The sequence below is a fragment of the Balaenoptera physalus genome, assembly GCF_965194825.1.
Source record: "Balaenoptera physalus genome assembly, chromosome: 10".
NCBI classification, from domain to species: Eukaryota; Metazoa; Chordata; class Mammalia; order Artiodactyla; family Balaenopteridae; genus Balaenoptera; species Balaenoptera physalus.
Window position 1 is genome coordinate 101,725,568 of NC_138889.1, and position 25,733 is coordinate 101,751,300.

The 25,733-nt window shown below is 49.3% G+C and overlaps 1 protein-coding gene across 1 annotated transcript; it reads right to left on the reverse strand.

Annotated features, from left to right (window-relative positions):
- Positions 1–9,401: 9,401 nt before the first annotated feature.
- Positions 9,402–25,589, reverse strand: SLC43A3 (solute carrier family 43 member 3). The gene is made up of 13 exons (XM_082477303.1): positions 25,453–25,589; positions 24,448–24,814; positions 23,944–24,073; positions 21,341–21,387; positions 18,888–18,964; positions 18,570–18,662; positions 17,286–17,425; positions 16,089–16,183; positions 14,862–15,035; positions 14,517–14,636; positions 11,016–11,202; positions 10,255–10,378; positions 9,402–9,641 (listed from the first exon to the last, which is right to left on the reverse strand). The coding sequence occupies exons 2-13, from the start codon at positions 24,629–24,631 to the stop codon at positions 9,540–9,542; spliced, it is 1,473 nt and encodes a 490-aa protein (XP_082333429.1). The 5' UTR covers positions 24,632–24,814; positions 25,453–25,589; the 3' UTR covers positions 9,402–9,539.
- Positions 25,590–25,733: the final 144 nt, after the last annotated feature.

Here is a 25,733-nt window from a genome sequence, read left to right on the forward strand (position 1 = left end):
GAGCTCCTAAAACCCCGAGTTCATCACACAAACACTTTTCAGTTACTTCTTCTTGCTCTTGGGCAAATACTTTCTTCCTGATCTGGCCCCTCCTTACCTCAACTTCAGCACTATTGACATTTGGAACTGGATACTTCTTTGTTGCAGAAGGATGTCCTGTGCAGTGCTGGGTGTTTAGCAGTAATGTCCTCACCCTCTAGATGTCAGTAGTACCTGCCCCCCAAGTTGTGACAATCAAAAATGTCTCCAGATATTACCAAATGTCCCCTTGGGGGCAGACTTGCCCCCTAGTTGAGAGCCACTGGTCTACAACCTCAACTCTCCAAACACACACACACACACACACACACACACACACACAAACACACACACACACACACACACTCCACTCTGCTCCAATCATACTGAACACCCTGCTATTTCCCTAATATTCTGTGAGCTCTCAGATACCATTTCATCTGCCCAGAATGCCCTTTCCTCTCTAACCACTGTGCTAACCCTCCTCTTCTACTAAGTCTCAGCCAAAGATCAACTCTTCCAGGAAGCCTGCCCTGATTCTCCCAGACAGAAGTAGAAAGGAACCTCATGGGGCTTAACTCTAGCCCCGCCCCTAGCCCATCTCACGGCAGCTGTCTTCTTGCTGTCTCCCCAGAAGACTAGCAGCGTTGCCTTTCTCATCTGTGTATCTCTGGTACCTGCAGTGTCCTGGAAACATGCCAAAGGCTCAATTCACGTTTGCTGAATAAGCGAATGAATGATGAAAAGAAATTTTTGTTTAAGATGAGTTGAGCAGGTGCTCCCTGAAATGAGATCTTAAGCAGGAATTTTAATAACAATAACAACAGCAGCATCCAACATTTAAGAAGCACTTTCTTTCTTTTCTTTTTTAAATATTTTTGGACACACTGGGTGGCATGTGGGATCTTAGTTCCCTGACAAGGGATGGAACCTGCCCGCCCCTGCAGTGGAAGCACAGAGTCTTAACCACTGGACCGCCAGGGAAGTCCCAGGAAGCACTTTCTATGTGCTAAGTGTTTTGAGTGTTCCATATCATTTAATCTTCTAAACAGCTGTATCAGACAAGTACCACTGTCATCTGTAAATTATAGACAAAAAGACCGAGCCTCAGGATGGTGACATTGCCTACCAGGTAAGCATCAAAGCCAGGATTTGAATGGAGAGCCTGAGCTCTTATCCCCCACACTTCACTTCCCCGTAGTGGTGAGTAATTAGCTCAAAGCAATGTGAGTGGCACTCAAGCAACCCTGTAAGTTAGTAGGTGATGATATAAGAAATATGAAGAATGTGCTCCTTGGGATTCAGAGGATCCTGGGGCCGTTCCTGGCTCTGTCACTCGTGAGCTGGCCCACCACGTGAGCTTGGCAGGTGCCTCATCTCCCATTCTCTGTCTGCCCATCTGCAAGTTGCGTTAAGGATGAGAACCTCACAGGATTTGGGGAGGACTCACTGAGAAGGTGGTTGTACAGTAATCCGATCTGACACATGGTAGGTCCTGAACAAACAATCCTAAATATTCTCCCCATTTTAGAAATAGAGAAAGCAAGGCTCAGAAAGGTTAAGTGATGGTCCAAATTTCATGTACTGGCAAATGACGGAACTTGAAAAAAAGAATTCTAATGAGCAGATATTTTCTGAGCATCTTCGACGTACTCAACACTGCATGGGACCAGTCACAGACACCACCAAGAGGAGCCAGGTCCTGAGCACCTGGAAATATAGCTCTGCTCTCCCAGCTGGAAGCTCAGAGCCATGATGGAGGTTCAGTTGGTGGGAAGAGCCCAGAACTGGGGCCTCACAGACACAGCAGGGGAGTTTGTGCCCGTGCAGTGAGGGCCTATGGATGTAAGCTGACTCGCTGATTTGGTAATGAGTGGAAAAGGCAGTTGGTCATGGTGATTGGCGTAATGGGCTTTCACGTTTGCTGGTCTAGCACCAGGCTGGACACACACACCAACCCTGAAGCAGCTTCTGTCAGGCACCAGAAAGACTCCTGGAGATGACTGAAGGGTCCTGCGGTGGGAGAGGGTTTGCGTACCTCAGGGTCTTCCCCCCAGATAGACCTCCTTTCTTGACCAGCTGTGGAGGGACAGCATTCTGATGCTAAGGAGGGATGCATCCTTCCATCCCCTTGTTGACAAAGAAATTAATCAATAGTCAATCTAAGAAAAAAATAGAAATTTTTATTTTTTTATATTTATTTATTTGACTGCATTGGGTCTTAGTTATGGCACGCAGGATCTTTTTAGTTGCAGCATGTGGGATCTTTTTAGTTGCAGCATGCAGGATCTTTTTTTTAGTTGCAGCATGCGAACTCTTAGTTGTGGCATGTGGGATCTAGTTCCCTGACCAGGGATCGAACTGGGGCCCCCTGCATTGGGAGCGTGGGGTCTTAGCCACCGGGACACCAGGGAAGTCCCAGAAATGGAAAATTTTATTCGAGCCAACCTGAGGGTTATAACCCAGGAGACAGTCTTTCAGAAAGTTCTGAGGACTGTTCCACCTGTTAGGGATCAAAGCAATGACATCAGTTTTTGAGACAAAGGGTTATATGTCAAATGACGTATTATTGACAGTTTACACAATCCAGATCTACAGGTACAGTGAGTAGTGGGTCGTGGGTCATTGTGACCCCTTACAAGATTAAGAAGGAAGGTTATCTCCTAAGGAATTGTGACCCTTTGTGAGATTAAGAAGGAATGTTATCTCCTAAGGAGGTCTGATTAATGCAGATGCACAACACACATCTTCATTCGGAGAGGGAGGAGGCCCAAATGGGCTGAGAAAATTTTTATGTTTAAATATTTCCTGTCATAAAATATAAATTTTATTTCATCACCTCCCCCAACATGATACTCCCAGAAATACCCCAAACTTCTCCAAAGCCTCCTGGCTCAAGTCACCCTGAAGTTTCCACAAGCAAGTCCCTGCGGGTGGGGAACGGAAATCTCAGGGTGGTGGAAGGTTAAAGAGTCTCCTTCCTTCCTTCAAACATTCTTTCATTTCTTCCCTCTTTCCTTCCCTTCTTATCTTCTCTCCCTTTCCTTTCCTCTTCCTCCCTCCCTCCCATCTTTCCTTCCTTCCTTCTATCTCTCTGTATTTGTCTCTATCTCTTTCTGTCTCTCTCTCTTTTCTTTTCATTTTTTAAATTTTTGGCTGTGTTGGGTCTTCGTTGCTGTGTGCGGGCTTTCTCTAGTTGCGGTGAGCAGAGACTACTCTTCGTTGCGGTGCGCGGGCTTCTCATTGCGGTGGCTACTCTTTGTTGCGGAGCACGGGCTCTAGGCTCATGGGCTTCAGTAGTTGCAGCACGGGATCTCAGTAGTTGTGGCCCGCGGGCTGTAGAGCGCAGGCTCAGTAGTTGTGGCGGACGGGCTTAGTTGCTCCACAGCATGTGGGATTTTCCCGGACCAGGGATCGAATCCGTGGCCCCTGCACTGGCAGGTGGATTTTAACCACTGTGCCACCAGGGAAGTCCCTGCCTCTCTCTTACATCCAGTATTTCTTGAACCTCCATTCTGTGCCAGGTAGGGTGCAAAGCCCTGAGGATACAGGGGGTAATAAAAGATACAGTTACTGCCCACACGGAGTTCCTAGCCTAATGGAAGTCTTACATCATCGTTATTATTATTATTATTATTTAATCTGTATGTTAAACTGCAACTGTGACAAGCTCTATGCTAGAGAAGTGCCTGGTGCAATGAAAATCTGTACTCGGTAACAGGCTGGAAAGGAAAGAAGGGCGATCTGAGCTGAGAGCTGAAGGAACTGTAGGAGTTAATGATGGGTTGGATGGAACGCATTCCAAGCAAGGAGAATAAAACCATTTTAAAATGTGCACTTGACCTTTAACATGATATTGTGTATATAATAGAAATTACTACAGGACCTACTGTGTGCCAGGGCCAAGCGCTTTTCATGTGGAGCCTCATTTATCCTCACCTGAAGGGAGAGGCTACTACCGGTTCAAGGACACACAGCCTGAGGACATGAGACAGGGCTGTCTGTCCACGCTCCTCCCTGGGTCCCAGCCACCTCTGGGCCCTGGCTCCAGAAGGAATACACAGCCCTATCCCTGGTGATGGACAGTTCTCTGCTCACAGATTTTCTGCATTGACTACTGAAGAAACAAAGAAAAGTGCAAAAATTGAATATGAAGATTGACAGTTTTCAATGACTTTGGCTTAAGATTTGGGATAATTAGAAAGCCATTTTTTTGTCTTGAAGTTTTCCCGTTCGAAACAATGCAAGAGAATCTGTGCTGCTTTGTTAGACAGAAACAAGTTTGGGCAAATGCTTGCAGGGTGGTTTCTGCCCTGAACAAACGAAGTGACATTCCAGGCTCCATGGAGCACCTCGCTCTGCCCGTCCCCCAGGGAATCACAGATGTTACTGATAACAGCAGGCACGCACCACATGCCTGCCGCATCCCAGGCGGTTGATGTCATGTTTGAAGTGCTTTAAATTCATTAATTCGCTTAATCCTTACAACTCCAAGATGTAGTTCTATTGTTATTCCCATTTTACAGATGAAGAAACTGAGGCACCACGAACCTAAGTCCCAGAGCTTGCATAGTAAAGAGCTGGCAGTTGGTCTTGGACAGTCCAACTGCCGAGCCCAAGGTACCTCTACCTTTTATTCCCCAAAGTCCTCTGTAGTCTTCCCAACCAGCTCCCATACTGCTTATTATCTTCGTTACAGGTGAGGAAACTGAGGCTCCGTGTGATTAAGGGATTCTTCGAGGTCGCACAGCTGGTAAGTGTCTGTGAAGCCCAGAGCCTTTCCCCACACACCTACCGCTTGAGTCCACCTTCAGGCCTGGGAGGTAACACTGGACTCAGCAAACGGAACGCAGAGGGACCTGAGCATCGTCCCGGGTTTAATCACCCTGCCAGTGAGTCAGCCCCGCTGTGGGCAGCAGTGGACCCAGGAGCGGTCAGACATGGCCCATCTGTGAACTCCTCATCGCCAACAAAGGACCGGAGTCTGGACCAGAGCCTGTGCCTTGGAGCCTGGATGCAAGTGTTCTTCCCAAAGAACGTTAAAGGAGGGGCTCACTGCTGTGCCCCAGAGCCACACCCAGTGCATTTGGGAAGCATCTATCCCGCGAGGGGCTGGAAGAAAAAGGAGCTCCGGGGCATAACTGCTAGGACCCCAAGCTTTGAATTAGGGGAAGAGGATCAACAGCCCCTGGGAAGCGGGCAGTCAATACCTTCAGGCTGGAGAACAGTGAGCACCAGATTAAGGGAAGATTAATGGATGTGATGTCATTCCCTAGAAACTCCCAAGGTGGCGCTTCTGGCTCTATTATTATTTACACTCTCGACCTGCCCTAGGCTGCTCTCACGGTTCACTGTCATCTGAGACCCCCTGCTCAGGCAGCAGAGGGGGGACAGAAAGGGAGGGGGGACAGAAAGGGAGGGGGAACCACAACGTCCCAAGACGTGTGTGAGGGGAGACCCAGGATGGAGTGGGGGATCAAGTTGTGACACAGCCATAAGATGGGGTTGTAAGCAGCCGTTCACAGTCACGTTTTTGTTTTTTTTGTTTTTTTAAAATTTATTTATTTATTTATTTTTGGCTGTGTTGGGTCTTGCGCGCAGGCTTTCTCTAGTTGCGGCAAGCAGGGGCTACTCTTCATTGCGGTGCGCGGGCTTCTTATTGCGGTGGCTTCTCTTGTTGCGGTGGCTTCTCTTGTTGCAGAGCACAGGCTCTGGGCGTGCAGGCTTCAGTAGCTGTGGCATGCAGGCTCAGTAGTTGTGGCTCGCGGGCTCTAGAGCGCAGGTTCAGTAGTTGTGGCGCATGGGTTTGTTGCTCCGCGGCATGTGGGATCTTCCCGGACCAGGGCTTGAACCCGTGTCTCCTGCATTGGCAGGCGGGTTCTTAACCACTGTGCCACCAGGGAAGCCCCACAGTCACGTTTTTGACCACTATTTGATGACGTAAAGAAGAGTCTATGAGATGGTTTCCATCACCACACACACAGCTGCACCACTGGGAGGACACATGCCACTGCTGTTAGCCACGATGGTATCTCAGAGCGCTGCAATTAACAGCGGTATTTCTTCTCCACGCAGTTCTTTATTTTCTGATCTGCTTTACAACAACCATTTATTTCTTACATAAGAATGAATGTAAAGAAAAGGTAACGTCAGGAATTCCCTGGCGGTCCAGTGTTTAGGACTCCATGCTTTCACTGCCAAGGGTCCACACGGCGCGGCCAAAAAAAAAAAAAGGGAAAAGGTAATGTCTAAAATGAATGTGAAGGTGACCTTAGGAGTCAGACAGACGTGGGTTTAAATACCAGCTCCATAATGCAATAGTTGGATGATCTTGGATGTAACTTGCCCCGCAGAGCCTAACTTTGCTCATCTGTAAATTGAGGCTGATTAAAGGAGGTGGTCACACAAAGTTTCTGATTCACACTGTCGCTGTCCTTTGAACAGCAGGTGCCCTCCTCCTCCTGGTGGACTGTCCCCTGCCCCAGGGAAGACGCCGCCCGCCACTGCCTGCAGCAGGGGCAGATTTGCCTGAGTTCCTCTCTGCTGAGGCTGGTAGGAGAGAGAAGGGTTGCACTGGGAGCCTGTGGCTGTGTGAAATCAAAACTTGTGAAACCCCTGGGTTGCTTGCTTCCTTGTTTGAAAGAGCGGTTGATTCCATTTGAGGAAGAGAGTACAGGAGGGAGGCTCTTGGGACAGAAATGAGGGCTGTACACATGGGCTGCTTCTCTCACGCACTTATCTTCCCCAGAAATCATCCTTGACTCTCTCTGGATACAGCTGTTCTCTGCACTTCCTGAGGAATCCAGGTACTTTTTTTTTTTTTTAAATAACAGCTTTGTTCAGATATAATCCATATACCACACAATTCAGCCATTTAAAGTGTACAACTCAATGGTTTTTAGTATATTCAGAGTTGTACAACCATCACCATTATCAAGTTTAGAAAATTTTTATCATCCTAGAAAGAAACCCCTTACCGTTAGCAGTCACTAATCTTCCCCGCAGCCCTATGCAATAGCTAATCTACTTTCTGCCTCTATAGATTTGCCTATTTTCTATCTGAAAGGAATCATACTATATTCTGTCTCTTCTGACTGGCTTCTTTCACTTAGCATAATGTTCTCAAAGTTCATGCATATGGTAGCATGTATCAATACCTCATTCCTTTGTATCGCCAAATAATATTCCATTGTATGGACATACCACATTTTATTTATCCATGGTATTAGGCATCCTTTTGAATTTAATATATTAACTGCAATGATAGCTTTGATCTGTTAAGTACCTACCATGTGCTAGGCACTTGACCTAATTTCTAATCTAGTCCAGGGAGGCAGGTCTATTTCTCCAATCACACTGATAAATTAACTGAGATGTAGAGGAGACGTGGTCCATCCAAGGTCACACTAGTGACAGAGCTGGGATGCCAAAAGGGTTGGCCTGGCTCCCAATTCATACTGCCCCACCCCACCCCGTGTGCTATGCTCTCTCCTTCCAGTTCTTGTTCTGAAGCCAGAGCAAGAAAGAATCCACTCATTCAGTGATCATTCTTCCAACAAGCCCTAACTGGCACCACGTGCGTGGCAACCAGGCACTAGTCCCTGAGCCTAGTGAGACCCAGATGCTGCTTCCTGGAGTTCCCTGTTGAAGGGAGGAGAGGAGGTCATGGCAGGGGCCAGTCTCCAGGAAGGGTGTGACCAAGGCCTAGGAACTCAGAGCTGCTGGAGAGCCCAAGGAAAGGTTTTTACAGGAGATGACATTTTGAGCAGGACCCCAGTGGACCAGGCAGATTTCCCTGGCAGAGACAGGGTGAGCCCCCAGTGCAGAGGAACTGGTGTGCTCACAGATCCTAAACCAGAAACCTGGGTCCCCAGGGATGAGTTCTGTGTCCCTGAAGGTGGGAGGTGAAGAGGGCCGGGGAGAGGTTGGTATCACACTGCTGACCGCCTGGATTGCCAGGCTGGACTATAGGCTTTGTCCTATGCCTGATGCAGCAGCTCAATAAACATTTATTGAATGAATGAATGAATCCGCCTGCCAGCCCCTCCCCCTCAGTCCTCTCCTGGCTAAAAGGAATAAAACAAATAAAACACCTGGTGTGTTCCAGATTCTCCCGTCTCGCCCACCCGGTCCCTCACCTTATCCCCCTTTGCTACCTACCTCCTCTCTGGTCATCAGTAAACAAAGGAACAAATGCTCAAGTGCTCTCACTGCGTGCTAGGCAGTAGAAATTACCTTAAATTCGTACAATCGCCCTCAGGGGTGCAGGTGAGGACGCTGTGATTGCGAGTAGCTAAGGGACTTGCCTGGCCGCTGAAAGGCAGAACTGAGACTCACACCAGACTTTCGGATTCCATCTAGCGTTTCTAGTTTGTGGGGGGGTCGGGGAGCGTTGCAGTAGGGGGAGGGGTGGGGTGGACAGAAAGAGGAGGCAAGGGAAGGGACTGCTGGGGGTCCTCAAGCCCAGGACCCAGGACCAGGTGGCCAGATCGCAGTCTGAGGGCTCCTGCCCCACCTCTGGGTCCAGCTGCCGCGCCAGGATTCCTCCACTCCAGCCCTGCACCCACTCCCCAAGGCTGGGGCTGGGACAGGAACACGGAGGCACGCAGGCGTGCAGATCGCAACAGCCCCGAAGCCTGCAGAGGCGGAGCAGCTGTTGCCTTAGGCGGAAAGGCTTTATTTTTTAAATACAACTATTTAATATATAATTCAATATATTATAAAACGATTCCCCAGAGGACATTTTTATATAATACCCAAAGTAAATAATCATCTCCCTTCTTGAAGAGGAAAACATGCCCAAAAAGGCTTCATCAGAAATCCTTTGGTCAAGCAGGCTAGCTGGTTCCCAAGGCCCTTCGGGTGTCCTAACTCTTTGTCACTGTTCTTAAAACCTTCCAGAACGTGAACTCCAGAAAGAACCTCCAACTCCAAGACCCTCTCCTTCTACAGGTGGGAAAACTGATGCTCGGCGGGGAGAAGGTCCGCTCAAGGTCACTCAGCATCAGCGGGAGAGCCAGAACTCAGCCCGGGGCCCCCCACCCCACCCGGTCTGCTTCCTCTTTCTCCCCAGGCTCATTCCCTAACAAGGCTGGGGCTCTGACGGAGAGCTGGGTGCCACTTCTGAATGCCAGGGGGGCAAAGCTGAGGCCACGACAACCTCACTCTTCACCTGGAAACTTACCCGGCAGCACAGGGCCCAGGCACACATGGGCTTCAGAGACAAAGAGGCCCGGAGAAGCAGGGGATACACCCTCCCATCACATCACCCCACCTCGGGCCAAGCATCTGCCAGGGCCACGCGCTTCCTACCCTGAAACTAAGAACTTCCACGTGACTTTGCTTCTTGTCTTGCCGATAAGAAGGCTTGGTAGACAGTTAAATATGTCTTTTCGTTTTAAGAAAAAATAATGGCTACTTTATACAAGTAGCCTGGGTGGGCAAAGTCTTTCTGGACACGGGGTGCTCAAAGGTGAAGAAAGATGGCACATCCTCAGGGCTGAAAAGTGAGGGCTTCTGAACTAGGCGACCCCAGGGGTGCTTTCTTTCTGCCAGCACTCCCGGTACACCAGGAAGGGGTGGACGAACGTCAGCAGAGTGACGAGCGCCAGCATCACATTCACCTGGAGGGAGAGAAAGCAGTGAGGCCAAGTCCACCACCAGTGGAGGGACCAGAATTCTGCCTGGTTTATCCTCTGCTTTCCACTCAGACCCAGTGGTGCCCTCTGGGATGGACTCTTGGTTATTTTCCATTCTGCCCCATGCAGCAGGGTGGGTGGGGGGTAGGGGAATATTATATTATGCCTTTTATTTTGGCCGCACCCCGTGGCATGTGGGATCTTAGTTCTCTGACCAGGGATTGAACCCTCGCCCCCTGCAGGGGAAGCACAGAGTCTTAACCCTTGGACCGCTAGGGAAGTCCCAATGCCCATCACACAGATGAAAAAACAGAGGCCTAGAGAGTATTCAGTGACCTGGGAAGCTGTGCCACGTTAACCCTTTGGCTTCAGGGATCCCACCCCCACCCCCAGCACAAGGCAGGGTACTCCCACTGACCCCAGTTTGAGAAGCAAGACCAAGGATGTACCCATGTGAAGAAATGCTCCTGCAGGGACCACACCCAGGCCACCCCAGCCAGGTTGGGGGCGCCCCCTGCTGGGGACCAACACAGGTGCCCCAATCTGGACATCCTTGCTGGTCTAAGGCCAGGGTCCCCCAACCCGCCACAGTACTCACACAGAACGGGTCATTCTGGAGGGGGCCTTTGATGAGGGTGAAGATGGGGAACTGGAGCAGAGACACGACAGCCGACAAGGCCATCACTAGCCCAAAAAGCTTCCCAAAGTGCTCTGAAGGGAACCTGGGCAGAGAGACAAACGAGGTTCCAGTGAGCTCTGGGGACCCTCTCTCCATGTAGGGGCATGGCTTTGGTGGGCCTTGGTCAGCCCCCTACTCCCCTAGCCTAAGCCTGCCTTCATCCACCCGCACCCACACAGCTCCCCTCCTTCACCTTTGCTTAGGCTTTCAAACGACAGAGCAAAGAGATGGCACCGTGCTTGATCCCGGGGAAACAGCAGGGAGCCAGACACCGGCTGTGACCCGGGAGGTCTCAAGGAAAAGACACATGAATAATTCCGCTATATGCTAGATGATGCATGCACTATCAGAGGAAGCAAGAATAGAGAGGCACAAGGAAAGAAAGACACTTTCTTTCTACTCTTCCCTGGGAGAGCTGGAACAGAAGTGGGCTTTGGAGGGTGAATAGGAGTTCACAGGGTAGACAACAGAGGCAGAGGGGAGCAGACATGAAGAGCTTTCATGTACATGAAGGCTCTAACCCTCCCACCAGCCTCCACCTCCTCTATACCTGCTCCCAGACGCTGTGTGCCTCCTCTGGCCACCTCTGGTCCTCACCTCCTGATTTCTTTGCCCCCAGCACACCTCCCTTTGCCCCAAGGGTGCCCCCGTCACGTGACGCATACCAAGAGCCCACTTACGCGAGGGTGAGGAAGGCAGCATTGCCCCCGTAGAGGAAGGAGCGGTTGATCACTTGCAGGATGAAGGTGGCGTACTGCAGGGGGAGGACAGGGATGGAGGCGCAGAGGGCGAAGCCCAGGCACAGCAGAGACGTCAGGACCAGCGAAGGCACTGTTGAGCACAGGGCCGCCGCCGAGGCCGAGGAACCTGGGCCAAAGGGAAGAGCAGAGGCTGCATGGATGCCCGCAGGGGGGTCATCCTGAACCCTCTCTCCACGCATGCCCCATCTCCAGTCCATCAACAAATGCTGATAATTCACTTCCTAAACATCATTCAAATGTATCCACTCGTTTCCAACCCCAGCGACTCAGCCTAATTACAGGCCAGCATCACTCACTCATAGATTATCACAATGACCTCCTGACAGGGAGGCCCCTCAACCCACAGACAGACACTCTGGGTAGCACCACGGGTAATAGCAAAAGACTGGAAACCAACCAAATCAGCAGCAGTAGGGGAACGCAGCACCACCTATGCTGCAGTCACATAACAGAACTAGGCAGCGGTTAAAGGCAGAAGGAGGGAGCCTGGCTGTGGGACAAACCCAGGACAGAGAGTTACATAAAGAAAGCTGCAGGACAGCGTGTGCGATACGCTGCCTTTTATCTAAGAAAGAAAAACTGTACATACATAGAGTCTGTCTTTAAGGAAAAGCAAAAACAAAAACAATTACCTAACAAGGGAAGGAATGGAGGACAGGGAACAGAGAAGGAAAACTAAACTTCTTTGACTATATCTTGTTTCATAGTTTCGGCTTAGGAATAATGTCAAGGTTTGATATGCAAATGTATTTAAAATAAAATTAAAATAATAGGAAGAAAACAAGCAAAGCAATTCCAAAAAAAATCCAACAAGGTGAAACCAATGAACATAACTTTATATCAAGTTGGTGACTCTTAAAATACTGTAATTTGACTGACAGCTCTTATGGGATGTATCCTCAGGATGAGAATGGAAAGAAGGAAAGAAAGGAGGGAGGAAGGGAGAAACAGCACGCAGCAATCATACTATTATTAATAGTATTGATGATGCTAAACCAGTAATTATGCATAAAATATATTTTTAAAATACTATATATATATAGTATGTGTATATAGTATACAGTGTATGTATATACAGTATATATATTAATATAGTATATATTACAGTATTTTAGGAACCATGATTTTCAGAGGAAAAGAGATACAAATGTAAAAATCAAGGAAGTAAAATTTGAATTAAAATATCAGTACTGAAAAAAAAAATATATCAGTACTGGATACTCATGATGTATTTTTTCATCCAAAAAATTATGTATATCTTACCTCAGAGGCCTAAAAGCAATGACAACCCAGGAGAATTAGAAACCTTAGCATCCAAACTGCAGTCTTTAAATACCGTTTCTCATTTAAAGGGACCCAGGGCTATTTGGAGAAATGGCTGGTTTCAGGTCTGGGCCAGGAAACATACCCAATGAAATGGACCTGAATATCTCCTTGTGCCAGAAGGGAAAGACACTCTCTAAAACTAATGGGACTATTTGTGAAGGACACAGATACTGGATTGGTAAAGTTGCCAATAGTCAAAGATGAGATAATTTGAGCATCAAGAAGAATTGTGACACAAATGGATTGAAACATGTCAAATATATTTAAAATGAGATTTTAAAAGAGAAACTATGAATGGTTACCCCTGGAAGTTTCTAAGGCACCAACTCATTTTTCTAAAACTAGTAAATAGAGGAAAAACCATGCATTTATTTCAGGGTAATGAAATAGTTAATAAAGGAAAGTTTTTCTTTCTAGAGGGATTCTAGCTATTAAAAGCAGAAGGAAAGATAGAAATAGAAAAGCTCCTTTTTGCAACCCTAATAAAATAATGGGTCTAGGCACCGATCATCAATAGCTGTTAAAATCATTAGGCCTGCAGCTGATGGGAAACTTTTATAATGGGCGGATCAGACTGACAATGTCTGAACCCACTGATCAATCTTAACATCATAAGAACACAACTACGGGTACCAAGGGCCTGCTGACGAGAGCGTGTAGGTAGCCCACGGCTCCACCTCTGAATTATTCTTGCCAAAAAATATTAAATAATAATATTAATAAAAATATTAATCTGCCTGTTTACAGGAAAGACCCAATCAAAGAAACGTTTTTAAATGACATGAAAAGGATGCCAAATCCAAAATGTGGGAAATTTGACAGGACAAACAACCTAGTTCCTTCAATAAATGAACAACAAAGGGAAAAAAGGGGGTGGGGGACACAGAGACTTAAAAACATCTAAAAGGCACATCAGTACATTGTGTGGCCCCTGTATGGATCCGAATCTGAACCAACTATAAAAAGGCATAGTTGAGACCATTAAGGAAATTTGAACAGGACTACCTTATTAAATGATACTAAGAAACGACTAGGGGCTGTTTTACGTATGATGATATTATGGTGATATTTAATTTAAATAAAAGAGGTCTTATTTGCTGGAGCTACAAACTGATGTATTTACAGATGAAATGATCTGATGTCTGAGATTTGTTTTAAAATACTCCAGCAGCGGTAGGAGAAGCAGCTCACGGAAGTGAGGAGTGGGAGAGATGAAACTACAAGGGTAAAGGGAATTCCCTGGTGGTCCAGCGGTTAGGATGCTGTGCTTTCACTGCGTACGCCAAAGTTCAATCCCTGGTCGGGGAACTAAGATCCCGCAAGCCGTGAGGTGTAAGGCCAAAAAAAAAAAAAAAAAAAGAGAGAGACCTCAGCATGCCTGCTCCTCCATTCTTGTCCAAGAATCATGTCCAAGCTCCTTGGCATAACACTGCCTGTCCCTTCTTACCTCCATCTTTCCAGCCCCCTCCCTACCACCCCTCTGTGCCCTGGCCAGCCCAAATCACTTTCTGGGATTCCTCAGATTCCTCAATGCTTCACTCTCCCCTTCACCACCTTGACTCCTCTGTACTCCTGGGCCACTCTCCCAAGGCCCTCTTCTTCATCTTCTCACTTCTTTACTCTTCCTTTAGGTCTTGGCTTAGATGCCACTTCCTCCAGGAAGACTTCCTTCCCTGACACCCATACCATCCCCACCCAGGACAGGTTATGTGCCTTTCTTTCTGTTTCATAGCTCCCTGCAGGTTTACTTCATGGACTGTAAAGCTTGATTACTGGCATTTCTCCACTCTCTAGACTGAGAACAGCTTCTTGAGAACAAGGACATATCTGTCCTGTCCGTTATTGAATCTAGAACTGTGATTGGCATATAATTGGCACTCATTGACTGCTGGTTGGATGATGGATGGATGGGTGATGAATGGACAGATGAGGGATGGATGGATGATGGATGGATGGATGGATGGATGAGTGATGGATGGATGAATGGACAGATGCAAGTAGAAAAGGATTTAGAAGAAAAGAGAAGATGGGCATGGAGGAAAATAAAGATCTCTCCCTTCCTGGTTCCCTGGTCCCCTGGAGCCCAGGTCTCACCTGTCTTTCTTGCTTCCTCCTGGTACTTGTATTTAAGCCGATCCATGAGCAGGCCATTCCAGGGGGCACACAGCACTCCAAAGAACTGAGTGATGGCAAAGGCATTTGTGTAGGTGCTGACTGCAGAGGGCAGAGAGGGGTTGGGCAGTAAGAACTTTCCAGGAGTGCCTTACAGGAGAGGACCCTCCCACCCGGCCCTTGCCCTGCCTGACCCTCCTCGCCACACCCCTGCTCAGACCTTTCTCTGGAGCACAGAGCCCTGCTGAGCTTAGCACCCTGCGGCTTGAGGTTCCAAGTCCCCAGCTGTGATGCTCAGATGTGCTGCCTCCCAGCCTCGTCACATACCTAGTACCCTGTCCCCACTGGCTAAGTTGCTCAGCAGAGAGTTGAGGGTGCCGATGAAGAGGTAGTGCCACAACTGTATCACAGACAGCCACACCAGGTGCCAGGCAAAGCGCCGAGAGAAAGCGTAGCTCCGGAAAGAGCGGGGTTCCTGCTGCTGCCCTGGTCTTGGGATCTCTGGTGGGGAGAGGAAGATTTGGGCAAGAGTTACAATTAAAGTTGGGGGGCAGGGATGAGCAAGAGTGTAGAGGTCTTGATGGGACAGCCTGAGGTCTGAGCTCAACTGCTCTTCTTGCCTCCCTGGGCACACCGCCACCTACACGCATCATCCTGTCCCCACCACCTTGAATGAGCCTCCCACGTCCTCTGCTTGCCGAAATCTGATCTATCGCAGCTTGGACTCAGTGACGCTTCTTGCACTAACACTTTCCTGATCTTTCTCAGCCAGGATGATGAAAAGAAAGACGAGAGGAGAAAGTTAGAGATGAGGGTTCGCGGCGGACAGCTAGCATTTCAGCTGATCTATATCCCCTTCTTTTCTTTCAGTACCAGGATCCTGAGTCTCCTCTGGAAATCTCCCCCTGCCCTATTCTTCACGGTCCAGATGGGACTGTGAATTAAGCGTTCCATGCCTCACCCAAGGCTGACCCATTTGATCATTCTCCTCGAGAGGCAGACTGGCTGTGATTTTAGACTGGGGCCCCCAGAGGCATCCTGGTTCTACTCTTCCTGGATGGAGCCTGGCAAGTGCACTTTGCCCTTGCTTTTGTGAACTTCCCAGAATCTTGTTCTCGTTTCTACCTTAACCAGCAGTGGTTTGTGATGTTTATAACCAAAGACCCAAAACAGACAGAGGAGAGAAAGGAGGCAGTGATGGAGATGGGACAATGAGAGAGGGCAGACCCAGGGGACCTGCAGAAATGGGGACAAATAAGGCAGACTTAGGAGTGGGGGGAAGGGAAGGCAAATGATGGAAGACTGGCTGCGAGGGGAAGGGGTATGATGAGATGAGAAAGAAGAGGGGGACAAAAAGGAGAGATGAGACAAAAATTTTGCCCCTCTCTAGACCGCCTATAAACTGAGGGGGTTGAGAAGATCCTGCAGGCCTTTTCCCTACCTGACCTTTCCTGATTCTGAGTCCCTGGGGAAAGCTCTGGAGGTGAGCAACCAAGTTGGCTGCGGGGAAAGGCCACGTTCTGGAGCGGAAATGGGTTAACCAGTAGGGCTCACCTTTCTTTGGTGAAATGAACTCCTCTGAAAGCTCCAGCTTTTGGGACTCAACCGTTTTCTTCTCTTCCTCTCCGGGGCCATCCCCAGAGCACAGGCTGTGGAAACAGAAGCCCCATCAGCCTGACCCAAAAATTGTGAGCTGAGCCTCAGATTCAGGCTGGTGGGTTGGGGATAGTACATTTCGCTATACATTGGAATCACCTTTTCACAATCCCAATGCCCAAGTCACAGCCCAGACCGATTAAATCAGAATGTCTGGGCATGGGAGACAGGCTCCCATATTTTTTAAAGATCTCCAAGTAATCCCAGCAATTCTAATATGCAGCAATGTTTGGGAACCACTGAAGTGCAGGAAGAATAGGACAGGCCTGGGTTCAAACCCCAGCTCTGCCTCTTCCTGGGGCTGTGCAACATGGCTCAGACCTAACTCTTCTGAGCCTCCTTGTTCCCATTTGGAAACTGGAGATAAGTATGTGTATCTCAGGACTACTGTGAGATGAAATCAGAGCACATGGGGCTGCCAAACAGCAAACAAATGCCCTCTCTCTACTGCTTTGATGAGTGGCGGCAAAAACGGTCCCATTTCTTCCCCTCCTCTGTTCTCCACCCTTTGCAATACAGCTCTGACTATTTCCCTGTCCCCTCCATCTGGGCTGGCTTTGTGAGCTGCTCAGCCAAGACAACCCAGCAGAAGTGATGTTGTGACAATTCTAAGCTTAAAACTGAAAAAACCTTGTGCATTTTGGCATTTATCTTGGAACCCTGAGACCACCATGTGAAGAAGCCCAAGCTAGCCTGCGGGAGGATAAGAGCCATGTGACCCAGAAATCCCTGCCACTCCAAATGGCCAGACAAACCCCATGTGAGTAAGGCCATCCTAGACCAGCCAGCCCCCAGCTAGCCCACCAGATGATCAGAGGCATGAGAAGCCTTGTCAAGATCATCCAAGTAGCTCCCTGATCAGTAGAACTAGCCAGCTACCCATAGACTTGTGGAAATAATAAATGCTTAATGTTTTAGGCCATTAAGTTTTGGGGTAGTTTGTTATGCAGCAGTAGCTAACTAATACATCCCTGGTCTAGTCCTCCTCTCCTGGGACAGGTTTCCGCTGCCTTACCATGTCTGTCCCATCCCTGCTTCCTACTCCAGGTGAGATGAGGGGTTCTGGGCACACCATCACCAGCTCATAGTCCTTACCCGTAGCTGTAGTTGGGGGGCAGCGGGTAGGGGATGTGCCCCCGGGGCATCAGAAGGAAAGTACGCCCAACATGCCAGGCACTGCAGACAGAGATGAAGATGAAGGAGGCCCTGAGACTGATGCCCTGTTCATAAAGGAGCTGCAGAAAAAGGAGAGGAAAGGTCAGTGTAACAGCCACGTTCACAGCAGCTTTATTCACAACATCCGAAAGGTGGAAGCAAATCAAGTATCCATCCGCGGATGAATGGATAAAGGAAATGTGGCACATACATACAATGGAACATTATTCAGCCTTAAAAACGAAGGAAATTCTGACACCTGCTACGACATTGATAAACCTTGAAGACATTACGCTAAATGGAATAACCCAGTCACGGAAGGACAAATACTATATGATTCCACTTATGAGGTACCTACAGTAGTCAAATTCACAGAAATAGACAATAAGACAGTGGTTGCCAGGGGCAAGGGAGAGATGGGGGGGTACCCACAATGGGGATTATTGTTTAATGGGCACAGAGTTTCAGTTTTACAGGGTGGAGAAGAGTTCTAGAGATGGATGGCGGTGATGGTCGTAAAACAACATGAATGAACTTAATGCCATTGAACTGTACACTTAAAAATGGTTAACATGGAAAACTTTATGTTAGGTGGGGTTTTTTTGCCGCGCAGCTAGCAGGATCCTAGTTCCCTGACCAGGGATCGAAACTCCGTCCCCTGCAGTAGAAGTGCAGAGTCTTTTTTTTTTTTGGAAGTGTGGAGTCTTAACCACTGGACCACCAGGGAAGTCCCTGGGTGTATTTCATCATACAAAAAGTCAGTGTAAGAATTAGGGGGCTGGGGCTTCCCTGGTGGCGCAGTGGTTGAGAATCTGCCTGCTAATGCAAGGGACACGGGTTCGAGCCCTGGTCTGGGAAGATCCCACATGCCGCGGAGCAACTAGGTCCGTGAGCCAAAACTACTGAGCCTGCGCGTCTGGAGCCTGTGCTCCGCAACAAGAGAGGCCACGATAGTGAGAGGCCCGCGCACCGCGATGAAGAGTGGCCCCCGCTTGCCGCAACTAGAGAAAGCCCTCGCACAGAAACGAAGACCCAACACAGCCAAAAATAAATAAATTAATTAATAAATTAATTTAAAAAAAAAAAAAAGAATTAGGGGCTGAAACCTGTTTCTGAGAATGAGTCTTGGCCCAGGCTCTTGCCTTCCACCCTGGAGGCTGATTACGGATGCCTGGTGCTCCCCAGCAGCAGGGGAGATAAACATGGGCTATTGCTATCTTTTACCTTAATGATGAGGAAGACTGACGAGGAAGAGTCAAATGCTCCATTGTACATGGTGATGATGGTTGAGCGCTGTTTGCCAAATAGGTTCCCGATCTGGAGAACACACGATCAGCCTGAATCACTTATTTATCCGTGAAATCTTTCCTGTGCACCCGGCAAGTGTCAGGCCCTCATACCCAGACCTACCCTCCACCCCAGGAGCTACCACCCTGGCTTGGGCCAACCCCATCAGGGGCAGCCAATGTAGCAAAGTGCTTCTCCCTCCCTCCACCCGCCCCAACCTCCGGCCAGGTGCCTGTGATGAGGGCAGGCTCACACCTGCAGGTTGGTGATCAGAAACAGGATTCCTCCCACGGTGAGCATGGGCATGGCCAGGAAGAGCAGCACAGCTGAGTCTGGAACAATCCAAGACAGAGATGGGGAGGTGTCACAGTGCAACCCAAACATGCAGCCCCGAACTCTGGCCTCCACCTGCTCCCTACAATCCTGGGCTCAGGACCCCAATTCTAGGCAGCCTCCCAGCATCCTCCAAGGATCTTAGGGTCCTGGTCAAGGCTCCTTCACGTGCCCCTGCGGAGGGACCCTGCAGAGGTCTCCTGAGACACCCTCTTCCTCATCAAAGATGACCCTTGGTCTCTGGCAGGGTGGATGTCTACAGAGAGAGGCACGACTCAACCCACCGCCCCCTTCCCTCATTAAACCACAAGCAGCCCCTCTATTCATCCTTGACACTGTGGGGGAGAGAAGCCTGGATTCAGTCCCTGAGCCCAGCCTCTAATTCACTGCTTTGAGCTAGATTTTGAATCTGGGACTCAGTCATTTCATCTGATAAATGGGAATAACAGTCCCTGCTCTTCCCACCTCACCAGGCGCTGTGAGATCTGAGTGTCTCTCTTTTGTTCATTAAACTTTGAGCATTTCCTTTGTGCCAGGCATTGTGCTTGGCACTGGAAATGCAGGATGAATAAATACTTCTTGCCCTTGGAAAGACTGACATGCAAAAAAATCATTCTAACAGGTCTGGCAAGTGTTGGGTAAGAAAGCAGAACTAAAAACAACTAAAGTGCCCAGGACTAGGGAGCCCTCCGTAAATTAGTCTTTCCCAAGTCACAGCCTTCTTTCTGCCCACCTTCATGATTTGGGCCATAACCCACACCTGTCTTATTTGCTAAAAAAAAATGTTTTTTTAAGTTGACTCACTTTTATCCAAAAGAAATCTATTATTTTTAAAGGCAACTTTATATTGGGAGTTCCCTGGTGGCCTAGTGGTTAGGATTCTGGGCTTTCACTGCCGTGGCCCAGGTTCAATCCTTGGTCGGGGAACTGAGATCCCACAAGCCACTGTGGCACAGCCAAAAAAAGAGAAAACTTTATATCGCTAGTATAAATGAAAAGCAACTTGTGTTGCTTGTTGTGAATAGGAGGTAATTGTAAAAATAAATACAATGAAAACACTGTTATTAAACTTCAGAATGTTCAAAGCCTGATACTTGCTCTTGTCATAGTGTTAAAATCATCCCAGCCCCAAACCAAGACTCTCGTGCATGAAATCAGAGGGCTGAATGAGAAATAAAAAGGGAGTAACTCTCCCACCAGGTGATTCAATGTTAATGCAGCACATGTGTGCTTCCTAAGAATATTCTCCAAAGTAACTATTATCCTAGTAACTTTTGTTCCATACCTTGAGAAGCACTGTAAACCTGCTCATTTTAGAGCATTCACACTCTTTACCATTCAATTTCTGTCTCTATAAAAGGTACGTCTTCAAATGCGCTAAAGGTTGGTTGAGATTCCTTTCACAATAGCATGCTTTTTCCAAAACCAAAAAGCCCTATTTTAGAGGGAAAGGGAATATTGTGACTCCAGTGATTCACAAATGTGAGTCAAACATACCCAGCCATCACCTCCACATTCAGCCACTTGAAAATCATGTTTAGGCTTTTAGGTAAGAAGACAGTTTGATGAGCAGAGTGGTTTTAAAATAACTGGCTTGAGGTGCCAGGCTACCTCATGAGATCTGCTCAGACAGAGACCCTCAGTCAGCCTGCGTTCACTGAACACAAATGAAGTAACAGCTTCAGCACAGGTACTAGACACAGGAGAGTTAGGTACTTTTACTTCCTAACCCCAAAACTGAGCCACGTGATCTGACACTGGGGAGGAATACTGGAAAGCATCTCTTGGCCTCTATAACTGAGATGCTAGCAAAGAGCACAGCCAGGGTCCCAGGACCCCTTCCCACTAACTTGCTCTGTGGCCTTTGGCTAGTCTTTGCGAAGAGTCTCTCTCTGACCTGTTTTCTCCTCTACATAATGGAGGAAGTGGGGAATACACCAGACTGGAATTCCCAGACTTTGGGAATTTTAGACACTTATAGACCAGTAAAATTTGAAAAGAAAACTTCTGACTACACTAGAGTTATCAGTTTGTACCCGGCTAAGTCAGGATATTTTCAAAAACTGCCATTCATATTATCATTTCATTTAAAAAAAAAAAAGAGAGAGAGGACATTTAATACATAACAAAAGGAAGGATGTAATCTTTTGAATAAAGTCTTCTCTCTGAAGCAATCCCTCCACTGTCCTTATTTTTTGCATGTCTCACTAAACTGTTTTTATAGACCAGCAACAACTCTCTCAAGGACTCTTTCCAGCTGAAAAGTTTGTGGATCTCTGAATAACTGTGGGGGTCAGTGCATCCTGCCCATTACCTTCTGCACCTGCCCATCCACCAGCTGCCCCTGAGGTTGTGTCCCTCCCGACGGCACTCACCTGCAGAGGTGAAGGCTATGGTAAGCGTGGCGCTGGTGTAGAGAAATCTGGAACACAGAACGGCAGATGGAGAATGCGGTCAACAAGAGAGAAAGCTGGAGGGGCAGGGAGCGCGAAGCCAAGGTCCTCCCACCTAGAAGTCCCAACCAGCCAAGCCCTTGAAGAAAGGGGTTAGTGCCTCGTTTACAAATCATAATCTTGAGTTCTAATTCCTCTTGCTGTGTGACCTTGGGCAAGGCACTGCCCTTCTCTGGGCCTCAGCAGCCTCTTCTATGAAGAGATGTTTGTGGATGGACCTAGAGACTGTCATACAGAGTGAAGTAAGTCAGAAAGAGAAAAACAAATATCGCTTATGAACGCATATATGTGGAATCTAGAAAAATGGTACAGATGAACCTGCTTGTAAGGCAGAAATAGAGACACAGACGTAGAGAACAAACGTATGGACACCAAGCAGGGGAAGCAGGGGGGTGGTGGGATGAACTGGGAGATTGTAATTGACATATATACACTAATATGTATAAAACAGATACCTAATGAGAAACTACTGTAGAGCACAGGGAACTCCACTTTGCTGTATAGTAGAAACTAACAGAACATTATAAAACAACTATACCCCAATTTAAAAAAATTAAAAAAAAAAAAACAGAATCTAACCGTTTAAAAAAAAAAAAAAAAAAAAAGGAGAGATGATTGGACTGACTGCTCTAGGCCCTAAGCTTAAAGTTCTACGATGTTATTGTTTAAGGACCACGATTCCAAGGTTATGGGACTCTCTTAGAAGCATGGGGTAATAAAAGCAGTGCTTAAGTGTGACATTCTGATTTATAATAAGAAATACATATTTGGTCCAGGTCCGCAGTCCCTGACACGGGGCTCCTAAGACCCTTATAAATTCCTACATAAGAGAACTAGGAGCATCTTTCATTCTAATGAGGTGACCCTGGATGGGTCCTGGATGCGGGCTGCTTACCAGGAAGACCAGCCATAATTAGATGCTTGGAATTTTCAGCCCTGCCCCCGACTTCTCCAGAGAGGGGAGAGGGGCCGGAAATGGAGTTAATAATTGATCATGCCTACATGAGGAAGCCTCCATAAAATCCTAAGAGCATGGAGTTTGGGGAGCTCCCAGGTTGGGGAACACAGACATGGACCAGGAGGGTGCGGCACCCTAACTCCACAGGGACAGAAGAGATGCTGGGCTCGGGACCCTCCCTGACCTCGCCCTATGTGTCTCTTCATCTGGCTGTTCATCTGTATCCTTCATCATATCCTTTAATAAACTGGTATATGTGTTTCCCTGAGTTCTGCGAGCCCTTTAGCAAATAACTGAATCCAAGGGGGAGGAGGTCACAGGAATCCCAGGTTTGCAGCTGAAGTTGTGGGTAAACTGGGGCCTACCACTTGCAATTGGCATCTGAGGTGGAGGGCAGTCTGGTGGGACTGAGCCCTTAACCTGTGGGATCTGATGCTATATCTCCAGGTAGACAGTGTCAGAATTGAGTTAAATGATAGGACACCCAGCTGGTGCCACAGTATTGCCTGGTGTGGGAAAGGCTCCCACACATTTGGTGACCAGAAGTGCAGAGTTCTGTGTAAAAGTAAAGGAGAAACACGGGTGGGAAGACTGGGTTTTTCTTAACACACTAAAGGCTGGAGAAGAGGGAGTGGGCAAAGAAGGACGGGCAAGAGGAGGAGACACGTGACCAAATTCCAAGAGCGACTGACAGAGTCATCATGCACCCAAAGGCTTAGAGAGCCAAGGACTTGCTTTCCTGCCCGGCTGTTTCCTGGTCCAGCCACCCTCCAGTCCCTCTGACAGCTAGCCTCTCACGTGCCTCCCGGGAGGCACCAGCTCTGGGTCCTATCAGCTCCCCCGCAGGCCGCTGCTTATCACCGAACCTGGCCAGCTGCGGTGGCACCCTGTGGAGCCAGCAAGTCCCTTACCCTCCGTGACTCGTCTGCATGGGATGGACCCCCATGGCCTCCCCTCCCGTCAGAGGGAAACTGAAATCCCACCGCTGGAGACACCCAGGACGCCTTACTACCTAAGCTTCTGGGGAGTGATGGTGGCGGTAAGGAGGATGGCAATGAGTCACTTGGGTATGATGAGGACAAAGGTCCCTGGCATGAAGGCGAGGGTGGTAATTCTATTTTTATTTTTATTTCTTTATTGGCCACACCGCACGGCATGTGGGATCTCAGTTCCCCAACAGGGATCAAACTGGCGCCCGTTGCACTGGAAGCGCAGAGTCTTAACCGCTGGACCGCCACCAGGGAAGCCCCGAGAGTGACAATTCTAGGCTTTGCTAATTTCATAACCCTGTCCCGGGCCAGCGCTCACAGGAAGCAGGCCTGGGCTCCTGCTCGATTCAGCATATCATACAGCATGCAGTGTCACGTGCAACAGAGGAAGGAGGTGAAGAAAGGGAAGCAGGGGTGTGGGGAAGAGGGAAGGTCGAGACAGAGTCCACACCCTGGGCAGTTTCTAGCAGGGCTGCTGGGGCAGGGATACCCAGTTGCCTGGCCTGGGTCTCCCTCCAAACAAAGCTGCTGCCAGAATTCCTCTTGCCCACCCCTGTTCAGATCCCCTTGGGACTTACATGGCTATGAGGCGGGCCACGGTGGTCTTGAAACGGTCAAAGATGTAGCCAGTGGGGAACGTCATGAAGTTGTTCATGAAGGATGCCAGGGTGAAGATGAGTGAGAAGCGCTCGTCCTGGGCTTTGCAGTCTGGAGGAGAGAAAGGCAGATCTCAAGAGCCCAGGGTGGACGGGCCAACCTCCCATCCATCCCAGCCTTCCTGCCAGGCCGGCACCCAGCCTGGCTCCCGTCCAGGGCAGCCTCTTCCATCTCGGACAGCTTGCCTGGTAGAATAAGTTCTCCCTTAGGTACATGGAGATGTGACTGCCCCTAATTACCTCTTGGGAGCCGGTACTTCCCTCCCCGGGGACCTCCGAGACCAAGGTTGAGGGCAGGGGCACCTGACACTCCCTTCCTCTCACCATAGACATGCTGGCAGAGGAGGCAGGGGGTGGAGTCCTTCCGACCCCTTCCCGCCACCTGGGAACCAGACTCAGCTTCCTAGAGAAGCCCTCCTCCCTTACCATCCAGCCCCGTGGCATTGCCCATCAGCCTGGCATTCGGTTCACACAGCTCCTCGAAGTAATGTTCTGTTTTGAAGACAAACACCAGGGATGCCCAGCCGAAGAGGACGCCCGCAAAGCCGAGGCATTCCAGCAGCCCCGTCAGCAGGGTGGCCACACGAAGGGGCAGCCTCCGGCCCTGCATGGTCCGAGGTGGAGCCGATCCTCAAATCCCACTGGTGGCCTCCTGGGCTGACCACAGGAGCGGCAAAGCCCGGCTTTCGAGCACTTGGAAAATTCCTTCGGCAGGCGCTTCTGTTCAGGTGGCTCTCTGGTGCTGGCTGTTTCAGGCCTGGGTGAAAACCATCAGTGGGCGATTCCCTGGATCCTGTAAAATAAGGCAGAGGCTGCTTGGTACACAGGGCTGTGGGAAAGGTAGCGGTGGACAAAGGTTCTCTGTGGGGACAGACAAAGAGGCCAGGTGTTAGAAACAGCTGCAAATGCCTCCCCATCCCACAGCTGGCAACAGGTCGGGAAGCTGGAACCGAGCCCCAGTTCTGGAGACGGGCCACTAAAATAACAACAGCAGTTGTGAGCCAGGAACAGGGGGTAAGGGACTTTACACAGGTCCTCACAAAGCCTCACAATAACTTGGCAAAGTGGGTGTTTTCTTATCTTCAGTTCACTGACAAAAGCTCAGAGGACTTTGTCAACTTCCCAAGGTCACATGGTCTGGTTAGTCACGTCGCAGGCCAGTCTAAGGGCAAAAATATCCCCACGTCCACACGATCCTCCGTGACCCTCGGCTAGGGCTCCCAATAACCCCCTTCCCAGCGCCCCTCCTCGCATCACCATCTGCCAGGAAAGCGCTCCCCACCCCCACCCGCTCCCCCTCCAGCACGTGGTCAGCGGCCCTCCCAGCAGGGGCGCCCCGAGGTCTGCCCAGCCACAGAGCCCCTCGCCTCGTCCCCGCGGCCCCGCCGCCCGCACCCCCGGCCCCGGCCGCGTCCCCGAGCCGCGTCCTACCCGCTGGCCTCCTCGCGGAGCTCTCGGGGCTAGCCCGCAGCGTACCTTGCGAGGTTTAGATTCGCGCCTCCACTCGCCCCTCCCAGACCCTCCACGCCCCCAGAGATCCCGGAAGGGCCGGGATGGGCGGGGCCAGAGAGGTCCTCCGCGACCCACTCTCCATCACTTCCTTCTTCTCCAGCTCTCACAATCCCGTGCTCTTTTTGACCACGCCCTGAGACCTTCCCTCCTGTCACTCTAACCCCAGCAGCATCTGTTTCCCTCTCAGCTCCTTTGCCCCT